This window comes from Suncus etruscus, chromosome 2, assembly GCF_024139225.1.
Source record: "Suncus etruscus isolate mSunEtr1 chromosome 2, mSunEtr1.pri.cur, whole genome shotgun sequence".
Taxonomy (NCBI): Eukaryota; Metazoa; Chordata; class Mammalia; order Eulipotyphla; family Soricidae; genus Suncus; species Suncus etruscus.
This window is the reverse complement of record NC_064849.1, coordinates 136,994,418-137,015,183: the sequence shown is the minus strand read 5'-3', so window position 1 is coordinate 137,015,183 and position 20,766 is coordinate 136,994,418. Positions and strand designations below refer to the sequence as shown.

At 40.9% G+C, this 20,766-nt stretch overlaps 1 protein-coding gene across 1 annotated transcript; it reads left to right on the top strand.

Annotated features, from left to right (window-relative positions):
* Positions 1 to 481: 481 nt before the first annotated feature.
* ANKRD34B (ankyrin repeat domain 34B) lies at positions 482 to 13,896 on the top strand. The gene is made up of 4 exons (XM_049766052.1): positions 482 to 724; positions 1,447 to 1,529; positions 6,115 to 6,205; positions 11,572 to 13,896. Exon 4 carries the CDS (start codon positions 11,595 to 11,597, stop codon positions 13,134 to 13,136), a length of 1,542 nt encoding a protein of 513 aa, XP_049622009.1. The 5' UTR covers positions 482 to 724; positions 1,447 to 1,529; positions 6,115 to 6,205; positions 11,572 to 11,594; the 3' UTR covers positions 13,137 to 13,896.
* Positions 13,897 to 20,766: the final 6,870 nt, after the last annotated feature.

The window sequence follows — 20,766 nt, the reverse complement described above, 5'->3', positions numbered from 1 at the left end:
ATATATATATAAAATTCTCCCCACATCCCCAGACTGGTTAGGGGCGGCCTGAGTGTAACTTGCTTGTCCTTGGCCCATTGAGACTCAAGGCTAGACTCCTCTCTAGGGACCTGTGGGCTCCTCCCTCGCCAGGTCCCCTAGCAGTCATCACTGCCCTTTATCCTGCAGAGGAGTGTGACTATCAGGCTGAAGGAGTCTTAGCCAATGGGCTGTCTCTGCAATGAGGAATTAAGCATTTGCTGCAGTTTTTCTCTAAGTGTGCATAGGAAGGTCACCCCGCCCATCCCCTTGAAGTTCCTGGGTACCTGGCATCTTATATTTCACAAGCTCTTCGTGTGACTCTTTGACCCACAGGAGGCAGGAAAGCCACCAGACTAAGGACCTTGATCTCTCTTTGTCAGAGAGATCCATGAGCAGAGAGGAGTTCTGTGTGCAGTACCTGGATCTAGTGATGCGTGCAAGATCCAGCGGATCTAGTGATGCCTGCTTGGAAGCTGACATTGGTTGAATGCCTAAGTAGCAAGTGCATTAGAATCTCCTAGTCAAATCTTTATAATGATCTGCTGCCATTATCTTCAGTAGCCTCATTTTAGGGGTGAAGGCCAGTTTTTAAGGAACAGTTTCCCAAGGGTGGATCGCTTAAGAAGAGACAAGGCCAGGTTGGAGATCCCATCTGCTGCCTCCTCTGAGCATGCTAAGACTCTAATCTTGTGGGCAGGACTAGGTAGCGACTAAGGCCTTGACCTTTGAAGGGTGGAATCTCAAGATGAAACCCCACTTGTTCGTTTATACCTTCACCCCCTTCTCCCTATGACAAGACAATTAACTTGATAGGAGAGGGCTTGGATTCTATTTGGAGGTGGAATGTAAGGAGAGCTGGGGATGGCCCAGGGAGGAAAAGGCACAGGAAAGAGTAAAGTCATCACCCGGGATGACTTTTAAGGCACTTTAGCCAACTACTACATGATTTCGGCACTTAAACTAAAATGCTGCTCTGTGGGCAGCTGGTATCCAAGAAGCATGGAAACAAGAATACAGAGAAAGGAAGGACATAGGATTAGCTAATTGAGTCCTGGAAAGCAGGCCACTGAGAAGAATGACTTGGAAGATTCTTCCCAAGTATCCTTCTTCCTCAGCTTACTCATTAGTACAGAAGGGGAGCTGGTGCCGTGGATGTTCATGTAACACCCCCCACCCCATTATCCTGCTCTGTTTGCAGGGCAGGCTATGTCCTGCAGACACACACTGGTTTTTGTACATAGGACCCACCTCAGACACTTTCACAGACTCTAAACTAGCAAAATATGATTAACCCAAGCAAGCACTGGAAGGAATTAGATACATAGGGAATTGAAATACTAGACTCTAAATGTGAGAACTATGTGAAATAAAAAAAAAAACAACGGTATTTATGTAACTCTGAATAGCTCTGATTTTCTTCCATAGGAACTGACAGCCGGTGGACAGAAAACTCAGACAGGGAGAGACGAGACCTATGTCAAGTGGGCAATTTGGAATCATGTTTACAGGTAACTTTCCAATTCCATGTAGAGTGGGTATCCGAGAGGTGGTGTACAAGCAGCTGAAGTTTAAAATGTTTCTTATGTGGATGAATTATTTTGTTGTTGTTTGTTTGTTTTTTGGGGGGCCACACCTGGCAGCACTAAGGGGTTACTCCTAGCTCTGAGCTCAGAAATCGCCCCTCGCAGGCTCCAGGGACCATATGGATTGCCGGGAATCAAACCTGGGTCCGTCCCAGATTGGCCTCATGCATTCTAAATGCCCTACCACTGTGTTATTGTTCAAGCCCTGAATGGATCATTTTAATCCAACTCATCCTCCTGAGAACCAGTATAGCCTTGCTCCCTCTTAACTCTCCACTCTACTCTGGCTGAAAGGTTGCCTGGTTGCAGGACAGAGCTGGGAGTCCCTCCTGTCATCTCATAAACTCTTACATCTCAACATGCTCCCTCCCTATATGAAGCCTTTCTGACCCATGTATTTATGAATACATTTTGACTGTCTTAATGAGGAACATGGCTGTTGTTTAGGAGAAATTGAGTTATCTGGGAGTGGGGGTTCCAGTTGTTCTGACCCCAGACTTTCACCCCGGTCTTTTATTCATCCCTTTTCTGAGTCACTGGAATATTCGATGTTGCAGCCTCAGCTCTAAGACTCAGTTTCCCGGCCCAGAGAGATAGCACAGCTGCGTTTGCCTTGCAAGCAGCCGATCCAGGACCAAAGGTGGTTGGTTCAAATCCCAGTGTCCCATATGGTCCCCCGTGCCTGCCAGGAGCTATTTCTAGCAGACAGCCAGGAGTAACCCCTGAGCATCGCCGGGTGTGGCCCAAAAAACAAAAACAAAGACAAACAAACAAACAAACAAAAAACAACTCAGTTTCCAAAGTGTGCTTGCAGTTGCTCGCCTTGTGATATATCTCACATCACATCTTTTTTCCTTTGTTCTTCGGATTATTTATCCTTATGGTTGTTGTTGTTTTTGTTTGTGTTTTTTGGGCCACACCCAGTGATGCTCAGGAGTGACTCCTGGCTATGTGCTGAGAAATCGCTCCTGGCTTGGGGGACCATATGGGACACTGGAATATCAAACTGCTGTCGGTCCTAGGTTAGCTCACGCAAGGCAAATGCCCTACTGCTTGTGCCACTGCTCCAGCCTCAGATTATGTATTATTTTAAATAATATCTTTTAAATTTTACACTTTTTTTTTTTGGTTTTTGGGTCACACCGGCAGTGCTCAGGGGTTACTCCTGGCTGTGTGCTCAGAAATAGCTCCTGGCAGGCATGGAGGACCATATGGGACACCGGGATTTGAACCAACCACCTTTGGAACTGGATCGGCTACTTGAAAGGCATACACCGCTGTGCTATCTCTCCGGGCCCTGTATCTTTTAAATTTTGTCAGATACTGGATTCTCACTAGAGTGGGGCCTGGAGAATAAAGAGCATCCTAAAAGTAAACGGTCTAAGATTTCAAAGGCAGTCTATATTTATAATAAAAAGCAGTTTATCTGGCTGTTTAGTAATTAATATTTTATGACATTGGAATTTATTATTGTATTTGGAAAATATGTGGAAAAGAATGACTTAATATAACTTAAAATTTGACTTAAAGAAAGTCACCTTTTGATACTTCACTATGTGGAATTATTTTATGATTAATTATATCATTACATTTTTAATTATAAAAGTATACCAATTTTATTTATAAGACATTATTTGAAAAGTCAAAAAGAAGCTATACTGATATGTTTAGTGTGTTATTTAAATAGGTTATCAATATGAGATGTAATCATAATGAACTAATTGGGTCCTAAAGAAATCAGAGCAATAGTATACCAGATATATTTCTTGCCTTGCCTGAAGTTGACCTGGGTTCATTCTCCATCATTCCATATGGTCCTCTGAGCAGCACCAGGAATGATTCCTGAATGCAAAGCCTTGAGTAACCCCAGTTTTGGGGTAATCCAAAAAAAAAAAAAGAAAAACAAACAAAGATGTACAAAGTACAGGGTTAAGCTACTTGCCTTTCATACTGCTGACCCCAATTAGAACCCTGAACTGAATATAGATCCCCTGAGCACTGCAAAGGATTGCTCTTAAACACAGAGAAAAGGAATAGCCTGTGAGTAGCCTGATTGGTTATGGTCATATTTCCCCCTTCTCCTCCCACCCCCCAAAAAATAAAGATGTATTTTTATTGCTGTGGTTGTTTTTGTTTTGAAGTCATGCCCAGCTATGCTTGGGGGCTACTCCTACCTCCGCTTTCAGAAATCACTCTTGGTGATGCTCAGGGGACCTGGGTCTTCCACATACAGGGAAAGCACCCTGCCACTGTACTGTCACTCCAGCTAAAAGATGTCTTAATTTTGTGAAGCTATCTCCAAGGATTGGAGCACACAGTTTGCATGTGAGAAACCTAGTGTTGATCCCTACCACTGCATGGTACCCTAGCACTGCCAGGAAGTGCTTAGAAGGATCCCTAAGAAGTATACTGAAAGTAGGTCCTGGGCTCCACCAAGTATGGCACAAAGTTTAAAAAGAAGGCACAGCAAGAAATCTTATTCTAGATGTTGATTTCATTGACTCAACTTTGGTTTTTATTTTGTTTTGTTTTTGTTTTGGCCACTCTAGGTGATGCTCAGGGGTTACCTCTGGCTATGTGCTCAGAAATTACTCCTGGCAAAAACTTTGGTTTTTATTTTGTTTTGTTTTGTTTTTGTTTTTGGGTCACATGGGTGATGCTCAGGGGTTACTCCTGGCTATGTGCTCATATATCGCTCCTGGCTTGGGGAATCATATGGGATGCTGGGGGATCAAACTGAGGTCTGCATGCAATGCAAATGCCCTACCAATGTGCTATTGCTATGGTCCTTTTTTTGGTTTTTATTTTGTTTTGTTTTGTTTTGTCATTGACTCAACCTTGAAACCTAAATGTTATATAATTCGCATATTACAGACAAGGCAGCCAAGTGCATGAGGCTGATATCTGACCAGATATCTGTATCCAGTAAGGCAGTAGACAGGAGGGACCTCTGGGTCTATCTCACACAGAGCAGCACCAGTTAATCTTTATCTACTTGGAAGGAGTCATTGAATTTGGAAATCATTTGTCAGCCAGATTTTTCACAAAGGTTCTGACTGAAGGATTTACAGAGTACTCTGGGGGAAGATTCACAGGGGACAGACAAGAGGAAAGCATTGGTGTGGAGGAAGTACACCCAGAGATGCTCAGGGCTTACTCCTCCCTCTATGCTCAGGGATTACTACTGGTACCATATGTGGTGTTGGGGACCCAACCAGAGAGTACTGTATACAAGGCAAGTGTCTTATCTCCTGGATTATAATTATGACCACCGGGGGTAACATTTTTGACACTTATAGACAGGTGAAGTTGTCTTTGTCACAGATAGAGATTCCAGGGAAAGAGGCAGAAGGCATTGTAACAGAGTAATTTTTCTTTAATAGCAGTGACTTCAGGAAGAGACACAGGCACCCAAACTTGTGTTCATGTGGAGAGTTAAGTAGCCAAAACCATTTCTGTCTGAGGAAAATGATCACCTAATAAATGTCTAAATTTCTCTAGTAATTATATCCACTTGGGAGAGTGAGTAGTTTCCAAGGCCCACCAGGTGTGGCCTTGGTGGTCCCTAGCAATGTGGAGCTCCAATAGCCACATGTCCTTGAGTCACCTCAACAGCAAGAAATCCAATAAGCATTAGACATCTTTAGAACAAACAAACAGTAAGCCTCGTGGAGGGGTTTTGTGGAAGGAGCTCAAATACTGCCGACATCCACATTGTAGAGAGCATCTCTAGTTGCAACAAGCTGCTGGTGTTACTGCACAGTCTCTCTATCTTTCTCTGCCTCTCTGTCTCTGTCTCTGTCTCTGTCTCTCTGTCTTTCCCTCTTTCACTCTTTCATGGCTGCTTAGTCCACAGAGCCACAGTGGAACCACTGCCCTTAGGCATCATCACATCACTGATTCCCCTTCTCCCACTACCTCCCCCTGATGAAAGCTGTGACAAACAGTGGTCCAGTAAAGTATTGTGGGGGAAACACTTTAACATGAAGACAGGCAAAAAAGATTTGAACATCGGAAAGTTTCTGATAGAACTTCATGGGGGTGGAGCATACCTTGCAGTGGCTATTCCTGGATCCTTGCTTAGTAGTAACTCCTAGCATTGTTTAGGGGATCATATGTGATGTAAAAAAAAAAAATCAAACTGGGGTCGAATATGTAAGACCTTACTCTTTCCAGCTATTCTGACTTTGCTTAAAAATAAAAAAGATACTCACGGTGTTTAAATAAAGAAAAAAAAATAAAAAGGTTGGTCCCAGTGCTAGCAACGCTCTGAGATTATAATATGGAAATCTGGTGACTTGTTCTCATTTTCATATTTGTTTTTCAAATGCTACTTTTGGTCAAAGGTATTTTTACATAGTTGACACAATCTCTTGAATCACAGCTACTGTTTTTTTTTAATATTTGATATTATGTTCAGCTCGTTTTGATAAATCTCTGTGTTATTAAACCCATTTGTCTGTGAAAAATGCTAAAAGAAGGTTCTTTTGTCATCCCTGTCTCACATGAGCTCTTTTCAGATGCTTTGCTTTCAGAATAGACTTCTGAATTAGAACCAAGCTTCTCAACCAAACTTCGGTTGCTGAGTTCCTGGGTTGCAGGTATGTATGCAGAGAGACAGAAACATTCCTTTCATTGGCTGCCTATATTGGATTGCAGTTCTAGATTTAGCACTATGAATGATAAAATGACTGTGAAGATGATCATCTTTCAAATATTGCTTATCTAGAAATAACAATAGAAATTCCTTGATAGTTCAGGCAAAAATACCATTAATAATATATATAACTGAGCCATGTTATAAAAGGATTCAACATGATTTTTCTTAAAATGTAGCTATGAAATATATCTTCCATAAATGCTATGCTATTTCATTATGTATGTTTTGTTTACAAGAAGAAGTATATTGGGCCGGAGCAATAGCACAGTGGTAGGACATTTGTTTTGCATGCAGCTGACCCAGGACAGACCTGGGTTAGATCCCTGGCATTCCATATGGGCCCCCAAGCCAGGAGCGATTTCTGAGTGCAGAGCCAGGAGTAACCCCTGAGAGTCGCTGGGTATGCCCCCGCAAAAAAAAAAAAAAAGAAGAGGTATTGGGGTTGCATCCAACAGGGCTCAGGGATTATTTCTGGATGTGTGCTAAGGAGTGAGCCCTTGCCTACTCAGGGCACCATTTGTAATGCCAGGGGTTGAACCCGGGTTGGCCATATGCACAGCAAGCACTTTAACATCTGTAACCCCCATTTGTTTTAAACTTAAGTTCTAGTGGAGCCAGAGACCAGCATCTGGGCCTTGCACTATTGGGTCTCCTGTTCCTTCAGTCCAAAGCAAATTCTTGGTTTTACACATTTCTCTTCTCACCTCTTTCCCTTACGTTCCCTTTGTTTGTTTGTTTCTTGGAGCTTCTAACTTTATAATGGTCTTCTTAGCCTACCCCTCTATTTTTCTTCCATACACTTTTTTATTTCCTTTATGTTTCTTTGCAAGTGTTTTCTTTGGGGGGGGGGACATACCCGATGGCGGTTCTCAGGGGTTACTCCTGGCTTTGCGCTCAGAAATTGCTCCTGGCAGGCTCAGGAGACCTTATGGGATGCAGGAAATCCAACCTGGGTCTGTCCCTATCGCTGTTCTATTGTTTCAGTCCCTTTTTGCAAGTGGTTTCATCAACATTACTAACCAGCCCTTCCATTGAGTTTTTCAGGGTTTTTGGTCTTATTATTACCTATTGAGACCATTTTATGTCTTTGAAAATTCTTTTTATGGGGAATCTAAACCTTGAAACAATCAATCTTGTTTCAAGGTTACAAATATCTTCTTATCCCCGAAGGGTTTAATATTATTCATTCATTTTGTGTGGGGGGGTGAGGGAATGAGTTCACTTCCCAGTTGTGCTTAGGAAGTCTGGGTGCAAACCCTAGGGATGCTTTCAGAGTTCAGCCCAGCTGCTCAGGGTGGGAGGCAGGAAGACCACATCCAGTGGTGCATTTTGGTGGTTTGAGAAAAACTGTAAAACTGGGGATTGAACTTGGGGCCTGGTGGATGCAAGACACATGCTCTGGTCACTGGAGTTTATTTCCTCAGCCCGAAAGAATCTGCTTTCCTAATAACACTGCATGCACTGCTGTTTCTGCTGCTCTGGTCTAAAGCAGAGTCGTACTTCAAATAACAAGGACTTAGAAGAATCTTACTGCATTTCCTCATGTCCTTAACAGCCATTCAGCTCCTTCCTCTGATCTTGCACTTCCTGCTGAATCCCTCAAAAATTTGAGAATGAGTTCATAGTGGCAGCGGCATCATTAATGACCCAGTCCTATAGGCTGGCTAAGTCAATTCCCACAGACCCCTCTGCTTCGTGGCTTCCCAAAGGTTGCCTTTGTCTTCTCTCCTTTTACCCCACTATCTTTCGAGTTTGTCTTTTTAAAAAAATTCTTTGGTTTTAAGAGGTTTCACCTGCTAAAATATGTTCCTAAGACTTGGTCACATCAGCATCAATTGAGCTTGTTTGAATGATGAATAGCTGGGCTATTTCTAGCTGCAAGGACTCTGCACAGGCAGGTTCTCTGTTCCTGTGTGCCTCTTGTTCCTGGGCTGGTCTGACAAAATGCCGAGGCTGCCTTCAAGACCTAGCTCCAGTGACTGGCTTCAGAGTTCCTGTGGGTTCCCAAGTCATGCAAGTCTGTGAGTTTTTATGATTTTAGCTCATTACCCACAGTTTACAGAGCATCTCTGAAGCCAAGCCAGACAAATTAGGAATTGAAATCAATATGGATACCAGAAAAATCTGTCTGATTAGGGATGGTTGAGAATGTCAAGAATGTCCCCTTTCTCTTGCTTTACAGGGCAAGCGGACAAAAACTTTAATCAGAAATCTTTATCTGCAGTCACAGCGAAAGTGCCTCAGGAGACTCAGTCCCTCTGTGGATGTATTGATCAAAGAGGCGCCCACCTGTTTCTAACCTTTCTTGACAATATGATTTCTTGTTCTCTTTCTTTATAAAAATCTGTCTTGTGATTTAGCAGAAAGAGAGTTGGTTTAAGGAAAGGAGTCCACCATCTTCCAGCTTGCCAGCTTGTTGCCAATGAAGCTATTGTGCTGCCTCACTAAACCCAGATTTTGAGTGGGACAGAACCTTCACGACATCATTGCAAATCATCCAGTAAGCTCTTGGCAGCCAGGGTTTGTACCTTTGTAGCTCAGTGATGGCACATGGGCGCTCATAGCTCTGAGCTCCCACAATTGATTTTGGTGCATATGTATCTTTCTGCTTTTCCTTCACATCCTTGTTGCTGTGTCATCTTTCTTTTCAGATATTTCCAACAGAGAGTAATATCCCCCCCAAAAAAAGTAATATCCCTAATTCTTTTCTTTTTTTCTCTTTATTGTTTTTTGTTGTTTTGTTTGTTTTGGGCCACATCAGGCAGTGCTCAGGGGTTACTCCTGGCTCAATGCTCAGAAATCACTCCTGGCTCAGGGAGGCCATATGTGATGCCAGGGGTTGAACCCACATTAGTTTTGGGTCATTCACGTGCAAGGCAAATGCCCTACCACTGTGCTACCACTTCGGCCCCTCTAATTCTTTTCAATGTTATATCTTTCCCTTTGACTCTCTTTGCTGTTCTCATTGCAATAACCAGAGCCACACACTTTGCTTACAGTACTTGCCAGGAATTGCACGTTTTTAGTGCTGTGTGACCACACACTAGGTTGCAAAGTGCTTGAGACTGGACACTTGTTTGAGTGTCCCTAGGGATCCCCAACAGTAGTGCCCCTTATATTGAATTCAGCATGTGAGGTGTTGCTAGAAATTGAAGTCACTTACGCCTGAAAAGCAAATGTTCTAACAATCACTGTCCCCAAGTCCATGAGCCATGAGCCTTTTAAAAAATCAATAAGTAGGGGCCAGAGTGATAGCACAGTGGGCAAAACATTTGCCTTGCATATGGTTGACCTGGGTTAGAAGTCAGCAGCCCAAATGGTCCCATGTGCCCACCAGGACTGATTTCTGAATGCAGAACCAGGAGTAACCTCTGAGCACCCCAAGGTGTGGCACAGAAACAAAACCAAGAAACAAATTTTAAAAAGTCAATGAGTAGGGTTTGAGAGCTACCATTTGCCTTGCATGCAGCCAGCCCAATTTAATCCTCAGTACTGCTTATGCTTATGATCTCCAAGCACTCGCAAGAGTGATGACTGATTACAGAGTCAGAAATAAACTTTGTGCACCATGGGGTGGCCCTAAAACAAAAATTATAAGTAAAAGTCAGTGAGTAGTCAAAATACTGATTCTTGATTGAAGGAATAGATTTAAAGATTAAAGGAACAGACTTAAAGATTTAAAGTTCCATTTCATTTTTCTCCCAGATCTGTCTAAAGACAAATATTTCCTCTTCTTTGAACAAAGAACTAATCCTCATTGATTAGAGAAATTAACCATGGAAGGAATTTGAATCTAAATTATTTAAATAATCTATGCAAATATAACTTTTGATTTTAAGATAAAAATTAACTATAAAGTCTACATATCTTCATTCAAGGGATTAACCTAGAGCTTTTTTTTTTCCATTTTATTTGTGACCCTCTTCTCCCCTTCTTTTTTGGAGAGTTTGGGGACATACCCAATGGTACTTAGGGCTTATTCCTGGCTCTGTAGATAGGCAATCACTCCAGGGGTGCTCAGGGACCAGATGAGGTGCCAGGGATCAAACACAGATTGGGCATGAGAAAGGCAAGGGCCTTAGCCCAGTATAGTCTCTCTGGTCCCCTCTCGTGACCCCTTTTCACTTGACAAATGATATGTGGGCAAGTACTGCTAGGAAACCTCAGATTCATTCTATGGTTGGTTGTGACTTGATTTTTGGTTATTGTGCATTCAGAAACATTTTACTGTTAATAAAGTTTTTTGTCACCATACATCCATATGGGCTCATGACCCGTAATTGTGTGTGTGTGTGTGTGTGTGTGTGTGTGTGTGTGTGTGTGTGGTTTTTGGGTCACACCCGGCAGTGCTCAGGGGTTATTCCTGGCTCCAGGCTCAGAAATTGCTCCTGGCTGGCACGGGGGACCATATGGGACGCCGGGATTCGAACCAATGACCTCCTGCATGAAAGGCAAATGCCTTACTTCCATGCTATCTCTCTGGCCCCTCAGGACCTGTAATTTAAGAAAGGAGGGCCTAGAGTACATAATGCACTACTGTAACCCAGCAGTATTTGCTAAGCCTGTAATCTACTCAATGTCTGAATTAAGAACTGGATCAAGAAGAAAGCATAATCACAGGCCATTTATCTGTCTCGATGTTAAATCCAGAAATGTGTCAGCTATTTTAATATCTTGTAGTCCAATAATTTTTTAGACTTTAAAAAGAAACAAAAATGCTGCTTAAACTGATCATTTAGATATTAGTTGCATTATTCAGCTGAATAGCACATTTAAGCAATTTAAAACTAACAAGGTTTTACATTAGGCTACCATAAATATATTCTATTTTAAATAATTCATGGCATTTGCATAGAATTTTGGCTTCTTTGCTTTAATTTGTGTTTTAGTCTTATTTTAAAAATATTTTTAGTCAGAGAGATAGCTCAAATGCCTAGCATGTAGTTACCCTTAATTTAATCTCCAGCACCCCTAAAGCCACCAGGAGTGAGTCCTCCCAATATTTTCACAGGCAGAAAATAAGCAATTATTGTTAAATTAAGTTGGGATTCGGGGAAATATTAGGTTGGTGTTATGAATATTCAAGAAGATTTTGAGAGTAAGTTTTAGTTTGTATTCCCTAAACTTTGTTGTTATTCTAAAATTTATGTTGCAATTCGCTCTTTGCATGTATTAGTATCATAATCTACTGGATATATTCTTTCTTGATACCCATTTCAGAAATTAAGTGTGGCTAACAAAAAATATATATAACTTGGGACATTGATTCTGGCTAATCGTTTACTCTTCATCTTCCTTGCTAAGCAGATACTGATTTCTGACTTTGGAAGATGGATGAAGGTGTCGACCTTTCCAGCGATGGCAATTCCTTGATCAAAGCCGTGCACCAGAGTCGCCTGCGCCTCACTAGACTCTTGTTGGAAGGTGGAGCCTACATTAACGAGAGCAATGACCGAGGAGAGACGCCTTTAATGATCGCTTGTAAGTCCAAGCATGTAGATCACCAGAGTGTCAGTAAAGCCAAAATGGTTAAGTACCTGCTTGAAAACCATGCGGATCCCAACATCCAGGACAAATCTGGGAAAACCGCTTTGATGCATGCTTGCCTAGAGAGAGCTGGTCCAGAGGTGGTTTCCTTGCTGCTCAAGAGTGGGGCCGACCTCAGCTTGCAAGACCATTCCGGTTACTCGGCCCTGGTGTATGCTATCAATTCCGAAGACAGAGAGACCTTGAAAGTTCTCCTTAGCGCTTGCAAGGCCAAAGGGAAAGAGGTCATTATCATAACCACAGCAAAGTCGCCCTCGGGCAGGCACACAACCAAACAGTACTTAAATATGCCTCCAGGAGATCTGGACGAGTGTGACTCTCCAGACACCTGCACCACCCCTTCCGAAATCGATATCAAAACCGCCTCCTCGCAGCTCACCCCTTCGGAAACCGAGAAGATGCTTTTTGGCTTTCAAGATCTGGAGTCTCCAGGGAGCAGTGATGATTCCAGGGACCCTGACTCCCCGGTGAAGAAACCAGCCTTGGTCCCTCCTGGGCCCAAGCTATCCCAGGCGGCACCCCGGATCAAGAATACCCCGTCCTTGATGCATCAGAACAGAGTGGCCTCTTTGCAAGAGGAACTCCAAGATATTACTCCGGAGGAAGAGTTATCCTACAAAGTCAACAGCCTCGCCCTTTCCAAGCGCTTCATCACCAGGCATCAGAGCATCGATATCAAAGACACTGCGCATTTGCTGAGAGCCTTTGATCAAGCCAACTCCAGAAAGATGTCCTATGAGGAAATAAATTATCCTTCTTTTTTCCCAGAAGGAAATCAACAGAGCATGGACATCCCTATGGACCAAGACCCGGACTCGAACCAGACCATCTTTGCTTCCACCTTACAAAGTATCGTTCAGAAAAGAAACTCGGGAGCAAATCACTATAGTTCTGATTCTCAACTCTCAGCTGGTCCCACCCCAGCATCTTCAGAGGATGGCAAAGCACCGGTTGGGAAGAAAAAGATCCTCTCGCCGGGTTCTTCCTTGCTGTCGGGATCCAAAGAAGTGCAGGAGAACATAGCACCAGGGTCCCTGAGCCGGAGAAACCACGCGGTGCTAGAAAGGAGGGGCTCCGGGGCTTTTCCTTTAGATCACAGTGTCACCCTAAGTAGACCAGGATTTCTGCCACCACTTAATGTAAATCCTCACCCTCCCTTCTCAGATATCAATGCCAACAATAAGCTCTCCAGCCTTCTTTCTTGTGGTCAGAAAGTACTTATGCCCACGGCTCCTGTTTTCCCTAAAGAATACAAAAGTAAAAAAATGTTGTTCCGGAGACAATCTTTGCAAACTGAACAAATCAAACAGTTAGTAAATTTTTAAGAGATGGCTGGAAAGCACATTTTGCTCAAGCTATGTCATAGATCTATAGAACTAAGGAAAAAAAAATCTCATGTGGTCATCGTTTTACATCTTAGAACTGGTATGGTCTGTGTATTGTACTAGACACTGTGAATCCAGAAGTAATATATACCAGTAGTTTCACTAAAGGAATTCCCTCAAAATTTAAAGCTTTTATTTTTCAAAAAGCTTCAATATTCAGTAAATTTTATGTGATCCAATATTTAAAATTTAAACAAAAATAAGCAAAGAAGCTCACATTTTGAAGATAAAGTTTTTTAGATTTGCCAGTTTATTAAGTTCAGGTCAATAAATAAGATTGATTTCTCGTGATGCATAAAATAAAAACAGTGACAGCGATATATAGTCTCTAACTTATAAGACTAAACTGCAAAGAAAGCTTAAAATAATTCTTTTAAAATGTTGACTGCAAGCTGTTGGAGATGGCAGAAAGGGCAGAACAGAACTCCATTTGATCTTGAACACTGCATAGTTCTCCAAGTGGGTGTAGCCCCTGACCATTGCCAGGTGTGGTCAAAAAAGCGGGAGATGGTGGTCAGAACAATAGTTCAGTGGATAGGGTGTTTTTGCCTTGCATGCAGCCTTTTCAGTTTCATTCTTGGCATCCCATATAGTTCCCCTGATCCCTTAAGAGTAATTCTTCAGGATTAATTCCTGAGTGCAGAGCCAGGAGAAAATCTGAGGACAGCCAGGGATAACAACAAAACAAAACAAAATAAAACATAAAAAGGTGTGTGTGTGGGGGGGTGATTAAAAAGAGAAGAAAAGTTGATTTTAGGAAAGTAAAAATCTAATTTAAAAACAACTTTAAAAAGGGGCCTAGTATAGTGGTACACCTTGCATGCAGTCTACTTCATGCAGTTGAATCATGGTACCACACGGTTCTCCCCCCTCACCCCCACCAAGAATGGTCAGGAGGTAATTCTTGGTTTCTTGAGCACTGCTTGGGAGTCCCCGCAACATCCAGAGGTCAACCATTAGATTGGACAACCATTAGACTGGATGCCAATAAATGTAGCTGCTTTAATCAGTGTCTAAGTGGCAGATCAGAGTTTTCAAAGCTTGTGGTGATATATTGCTTTTTTTGCTTTGGTTTTTTTTTTTAAATAAACATTTCTGTCACATTACTTTATGAAATTCTATATCTTTTCACATCTGTTAGTATTTTTTGATGCCTATCAATAGGTTCATAATAACAAGATAGCACAGAAATTGCCAAGGTTTCCTCTATATTCAACCATTTTTGTTATTCTAAACAACAAACAAGTTTGATTCATCACAAGTAGAAACTAAATGTTTGCTTCATTAAAAAAAAAACTGTTAGATTACCTTAGGTTAGCTAAAATTAAGAAAACCAGTAGAAACAACTTATAAAATATATTCAATATTTGGTCAAGATGCAGCAATATATTTTTATTTCTGATTAATAATTATTAGACACATATGTGGCTAATTTTCTGAGTGTGGTATTCCAATCATCTAGTATTTTAGGACCTGTGAATAACCTCTAACAAAAACAAATACTGTGCAACTATCATAAAAACTACTATCATCCATAGAACCTCAAAAATATGGTGTTTAGATGAGAAGTCCTTATTTCAACCTAGCAGTTTTACATAAAAAATAAATCAGATATACAACCAGTGAACTGTGATTTGATCATTGTCACATCAAATTTTATTTCTTTGTCTTCTGTTAGTAGGAGATCCTAACAATTTGGTATCTGTAAATTGTAATGTACATAGTAATTTTATGTGGCTTCTTATTTGGAGAAATTATTGAAGTTTTTCTGTTAAGTGTGTTAAAGAACACTAATGTTAATCACATTAGGACTATTTTTTTTTACTCAGAACTTAAAATTGTACTTGTAGTTTTCATAGGGAAATCTTTTTTGCTAGATTTAATATTGAGAAAAATGCTTGGCTGTATATTGTGAGAGATAGTTTGGAAGAATACATAATAGATGCATATGTAAATAAATATTAAACGGTATCAATAAAGATTTTAAAATGTCATTTTGTTTGCCATCAACTTTCTTTTCTCTCAAATACTAGTAATAAGTATTTAAAGTTCATTTCAAGAGATTATGCCATATATTTTTACTTAAGAAAATAGAAAACCAAGAAAGGAGGCTGGAGCGGTGGCACTAGCAGTAAGGCATCTTGCCCTGCAAGTGCTAACCTAGGATGCACTGCGGTTTGATCCCCTGGCATCTCATATGATCCCTCAAGCCAGGGGCGATTTCTGAGCACATAGCCAGGAGTAGCCCCTGAGCGTCACCAGGTATGGCCCAAAAACCAAAAATAAATAAATAAAAAAGAAAGAAAACAAAAAAGAAAGAATAAATTTTGTTAACTACTGTCATCTCAACATAAAAATACTTATGGTGATTACAATCTTTAAACTCTGCAAGAATTTTAATGTTCTTTTATTACTAGCAATATTTGGGGGTCTGAGACTATTTGGACCTTGTTGTGAGGCCAATCAATGTAAAAGATCACTATAATCCCAGGTGTAACTGACAAAACAGGAATCAGAAGGATATATGTTATATTTTAACATAATATGAAAGTATGATTTAACTTAAAGGTATGATACTACTTCTTTAGTTTTACAGATTCCTCTATTAATTGTGGCACAAATTACTAAAGAGTACAATGAATACTATTGAATGGTGAGAGTGGTTTGGGGAAGGACATAGGCAAATATTAACAGTATCTATCCAAGGAGTGTTCAGGGAATCTCGCAACCTGTCAGACATTTTCCTTGGGAGACTCCCCCCCACCACTACCAAATATCCTGTATTATCTTTAAAACTCTTCATTGGGGCTAGAGAGATAATACAATGGATAAAGCACTTACCTTGCATATGGTGACTCCAGATCATGTCCCAGTACTATATATGATCCCTGAGAATTGCCAGGAGTGATCCCTGAGCATGGAGCCAGGAATAGCATCCTAAACACACTTGTGTATGACCCAAAAAAAATGAAAGAAAGCAATTCCACTTCTAGGTATCTCCCTTTAAGGTCCCCAAAATTTTACTCAGAAAAGGCACCTGCACTACTCTGTTCATTGCAGCATTGTTCACAATAGCTAATGTCTGGAAACAACTGAGATATCCAAGAACACATGACTGGGTATATACAATGGGATACTATTTAGCTATAAAAGAAAAACCAATCTTTTTTTGGTTTTTGGGTCACACCCAGTGGGGTTCAGGGGTTACTCCTGGGTCTGCACTCAGAAGTCACTCCTGGCAGGCTTGGGCACCATATGGGATGCTAGGATCTGAATCACCATCTGTTCAAATCTGTTGCATAAGGCAAATGCCCTACCACTGTGCTATCTCTCCGGCCCCAAAGACAAAACCAATTTTAGAGAGAGTAAAAGGAGACAGTGTCTTTGTCAGCAAGTCATGGAAGCTCCAGGAACTGTGCTTGGTATCAAGTAAGATAAGCAATTTTGGAAGATAATTTATTTGCTCAATTCATAAATATATATACTCTGACCTAAAAAGGTCTATATAAATCATTCAACTTTATACATTTTCTTAGACACATTAATATTGTTTAAATATTTTCAAACTATCCTTATGCATTTTTATTAAAATAAATAAAAGAAAATTTAAATAATGTGCCAATAGATTTAGGCACAGAATGCATTATATGCATGTCCACATTTTTGGGAGGGGCAGGAGTATATCTCACTAGCAGTGCTTAGGAGACCTCAGGCCCTACCAGCAATTGTTTGGGCCCTGCATTTAGGGACACTTGAAAATCCTTGATGGTGTTTGGGGGGCTTCTACAGACACACCTGACAATGTTTGGGAGACCATGTAGTGCCAGTAATCAATCACATTCCTAGCATGTAAGGCACATGCCTGATCACTATCCTATATTGAGCCTTATATTTTGGTTTATTTTGTAGTTTAAAGAAACAAAACTTGTGGCCGGAGAGATAGCATGGAGGTAAGGTGTTTGCCTTACATGCAGAAGGATAGTGGTTCGAATCCCTGCATCCCATAAGTTCCCTGAGCCTGCCAGGAGCTATTTCTGAGCATAGAGCCAGGAGTAACCCCTGAGTGCTGCCAGGTGTAACTCAAAAACCAAAAAAAAAAAAAAAAAGAAACAAAATCTTACGTTTGGATTCGTTAATGCAGAAATGGCATTAATCACAGACTGAAAACCCTGAACATCTTGAGACAGACTTTCAAACCTTTTGGTCTCAGCACTCTTAAAAAATTGAGGATCCCAAGGGCTTTCCTCCCTATTAAATTTGGGTGGTGTGTATCATGTTTACTGCATTAAAAATAAAGCTAGAAACTAGAGGAAATGTGAATTATTCAAAAAATAACAATAAACCTATTCCATATTAGCATACACATTTGAAGAAAACAACCACATTTTCCAAAATACATTTACTGAGAAGAGTGAGTGGCATTGTTTCATGGTCTCTGCAAATGCCTTTATTTTTTTCAGCTTAATGGAATACAGCTGGATTCTCTATGACTGTCTTGTGTTGTAATATGTTGTTTTAGTTGAGCAAATGAAGAAAATATGGTTTTGTATGGATTTGCAATTGGAAATGGAAGAAGTATGTGAATACACTATTCACATAATTGTGGACATTCTGCTTTGCTGCTCTCAGCAACTTGATGCTAGTTTTCTTAAAATGTTTGTTGAATTGTATAGTCAGAAACTATCGATGAGGTTCCATATTCTGGTAGACACATATCATTGCTCTGAACTGTGTTTCTGAATGGGATTCGTTGTCCATGAAAGATTGTATAATAGTCTGTACTACTTGTTTAGAAAATATTGATTCTTTGAGTCTTGCAGATTTTGCAAATGTTAACACATTTTATCATAACCCAACACATCTATGAATACCGATACTGAAGTTAGAGAAAATGTTTTTAAGTATTGGAAATCATAGTCACAATAATATCTTCAAATTTATTCAGATTCAAAATATTCATTTATGGCCAGTTGGCCAAGAATTTTTAGATTTTATCCTTAGCAACAGATACAGACAGCTGTTTCCTTTGAAGCAGTAAGCATACTTTACTCATTTTTGAGAAAATATTTTTCAAATAGGCAAGACTGAGTAACTGGTCTGTCTTCTCCGGTACTTCTTTCTTCCTTTTCTTTTTTTGGTTTTATTTTTTTGGGGGGCCACACCCAGTAACGCTCAGAAGTTACTCCTGGCTATGCACTCAGAAATCGCTCCTGGGGGCAGGAGCAGTGGCACAGAGGTAAGGCATTTTTGCCTTGCGCACAGCTGACCTAGGATGAACTGCCGTTCAATCCCCTGACGTCCCATATGGTCCCCCAAGCCAGGATTGATTTCTGAGTGCATAGCCAGGAGTAACCACTGAGTGTCACCGGGTGTGGGCCCAAAACCAAAATAAATAAATAAATGAAAAGAAAAAGAAACAAAGAAAGAAAAAGGAAAGGAAAGGAAAGGAAAGGAAAGGAAAAAGAAACTGCTCCTGGCTTGGGGGACCATATGAGACACTGGGGATCGAACTGAGGTCAGTCCTGGGTCAGCCGCGTGCAAGGCAAATGCCCTACGGCTGCGTTGCTTCTCTGGCCCCTTGTCTGGTATTTCAAAGTAAATTTTTTAAGTGAAAAAAAAAATCTGGGGCCAGAGAGATAGCATGGAGGTAAGGCATTTGCCTTTCATACAGGAGGTCATCGGTTCGAATCCCGGTGCCCCATATGGTCCCCCGTGCCTGCCAGGAGCAATTTCTGAGCCTGGAGCCAAGAATAACCCCTGAGCACTGCCGGGTGTGACCCAAAAACCACACACACACACACACACAAAAAAAAATCTAGTGCCATAGTATAAAGCAGTGGTCCTCAAACTTTTTAAACAGGGGGCCAGTTCAATGTCCCTCAGACCGTTGAAGGACCAGACTATAGTGAAAATAAAAACTATGAACAAATTCCTATGCACACTGCATATATCTTATTTTGAAGTGAAGAAACAAAACGGGAACAAATACAATATGTGGCCCGCGGGCCGTAGTTTGAAGACCCCTGGTATAAAGGTTAGGGCACATGAGTGATATGTACCTGATCTAGGCTCTGTTTACTATGTGATCCCCTGATCTTCACAGGTGCAGGACTAGAGAGGCCTGAGCTCTGGAGGTCCCAGAACCAATGTGGTGGCCCAGACATCCCTGACACTACAGAGCCTGAGCAGCATCTCATTCTCTGATCCTTGCACTGAACCAATGCCAGCTGGCTACAAATTTTAGGTGAAGCCACCAACCTCTTGAGCACCATTGGAAGAAGCACCTTTCCCTTCATATAATGTCTAGTTTCATTTGCAACAAGTTTTTGGTTTTTTTGTTTGTTTTGGAAGGTCATACCCGGAGGACCTCAGAGGTACTACTAACTCTGAGTTCAGAAATTGCCCCTGGCAGGTTCGGGGACCATTTGGGATGCTGGGAATCAAACCAGCATCTCTTGGGTTGGCCACATGCAAGGCAAATGCCCCAACACTATGCTATCTCTCCAGCCCCACAAGTGTTTTTCTTTTAAAACAACATCTGACTTTTGGTATATAGCAAGATTGCTCTGTCTAACTCTCATTTTGTCACATGAAATAAAAAGATTGTACTCGGGAAAATATATTTTCTCAAGTGAATTTTGCTGAATCACTGATGATATTCTTGTTTCTTTTTCCTTCTTAGTGAACTTGACAGTGAAGAATATGCTTGCTAGCTGATGTGGTGGAGTTCATTCCTACTAAGGCATCCATTTCCCCAAAAGTGCAAATGTCAATGGTGAAATGGGAAAATACTATTATTTGTTCTCACTCCTCTTTGAGTTTTAAGAAAAATAAAAGATATTACTGTAATAATGCCCAGAGACAATAAAAATGAGGGCTGAAAGGACCAGTTCACAAAGAGTGGTGAGTACAGTTAGAGAAATAACTACTACAGTAGTTATTATTAACATGATAATGTTAATAAGTGAGAGAAGTAAAATACCTGTCTCAAATACAGGCAAGGGGTGGGGGAGAAGAGAAATGGGGGGCATTGGTGGTGGGAATGTTGACTGGTGAAGGGAGTATTCTTTTTATGACTGAAACCCAACTACAACCATGGTTGTAATTATGGTGCTTAAAAAAGTTATTATTTTAAAAAATACAGTTATTTATGAGTTTACTAATGATTAATGAATAGCTTTTGATCTCAGTATCTTAGGATGTCTCAAGGGATCAGAAAAATCTGTGGACGATGGTGCAAGATCAACTTGTCTGTGGGATTTAGAGATTTTGTGTTTGTAATACATCCATCCACACACATCCATCCATCCACTTAACTTTCTGTCCATAAAGTTGTTAAGCACCTATTCTGACCAGACATCATATAAAAATACAGCATTTAATCACTGAACACAGAATAGTTGAGGAAAAAATACAAGCCTGTGAAATAAAGTCTAGCAGAGAACTTGCATCAGAAAAAGTCCACAAGTCTGCATAGTGAAGACATGATTCCTTTTTGTTTGTTTGTTTGTTTGTTTTTGTTTTTTTGTTTTTAGGTCACAGCTGGCAGCATTCAGGGGCTACTCCTGGC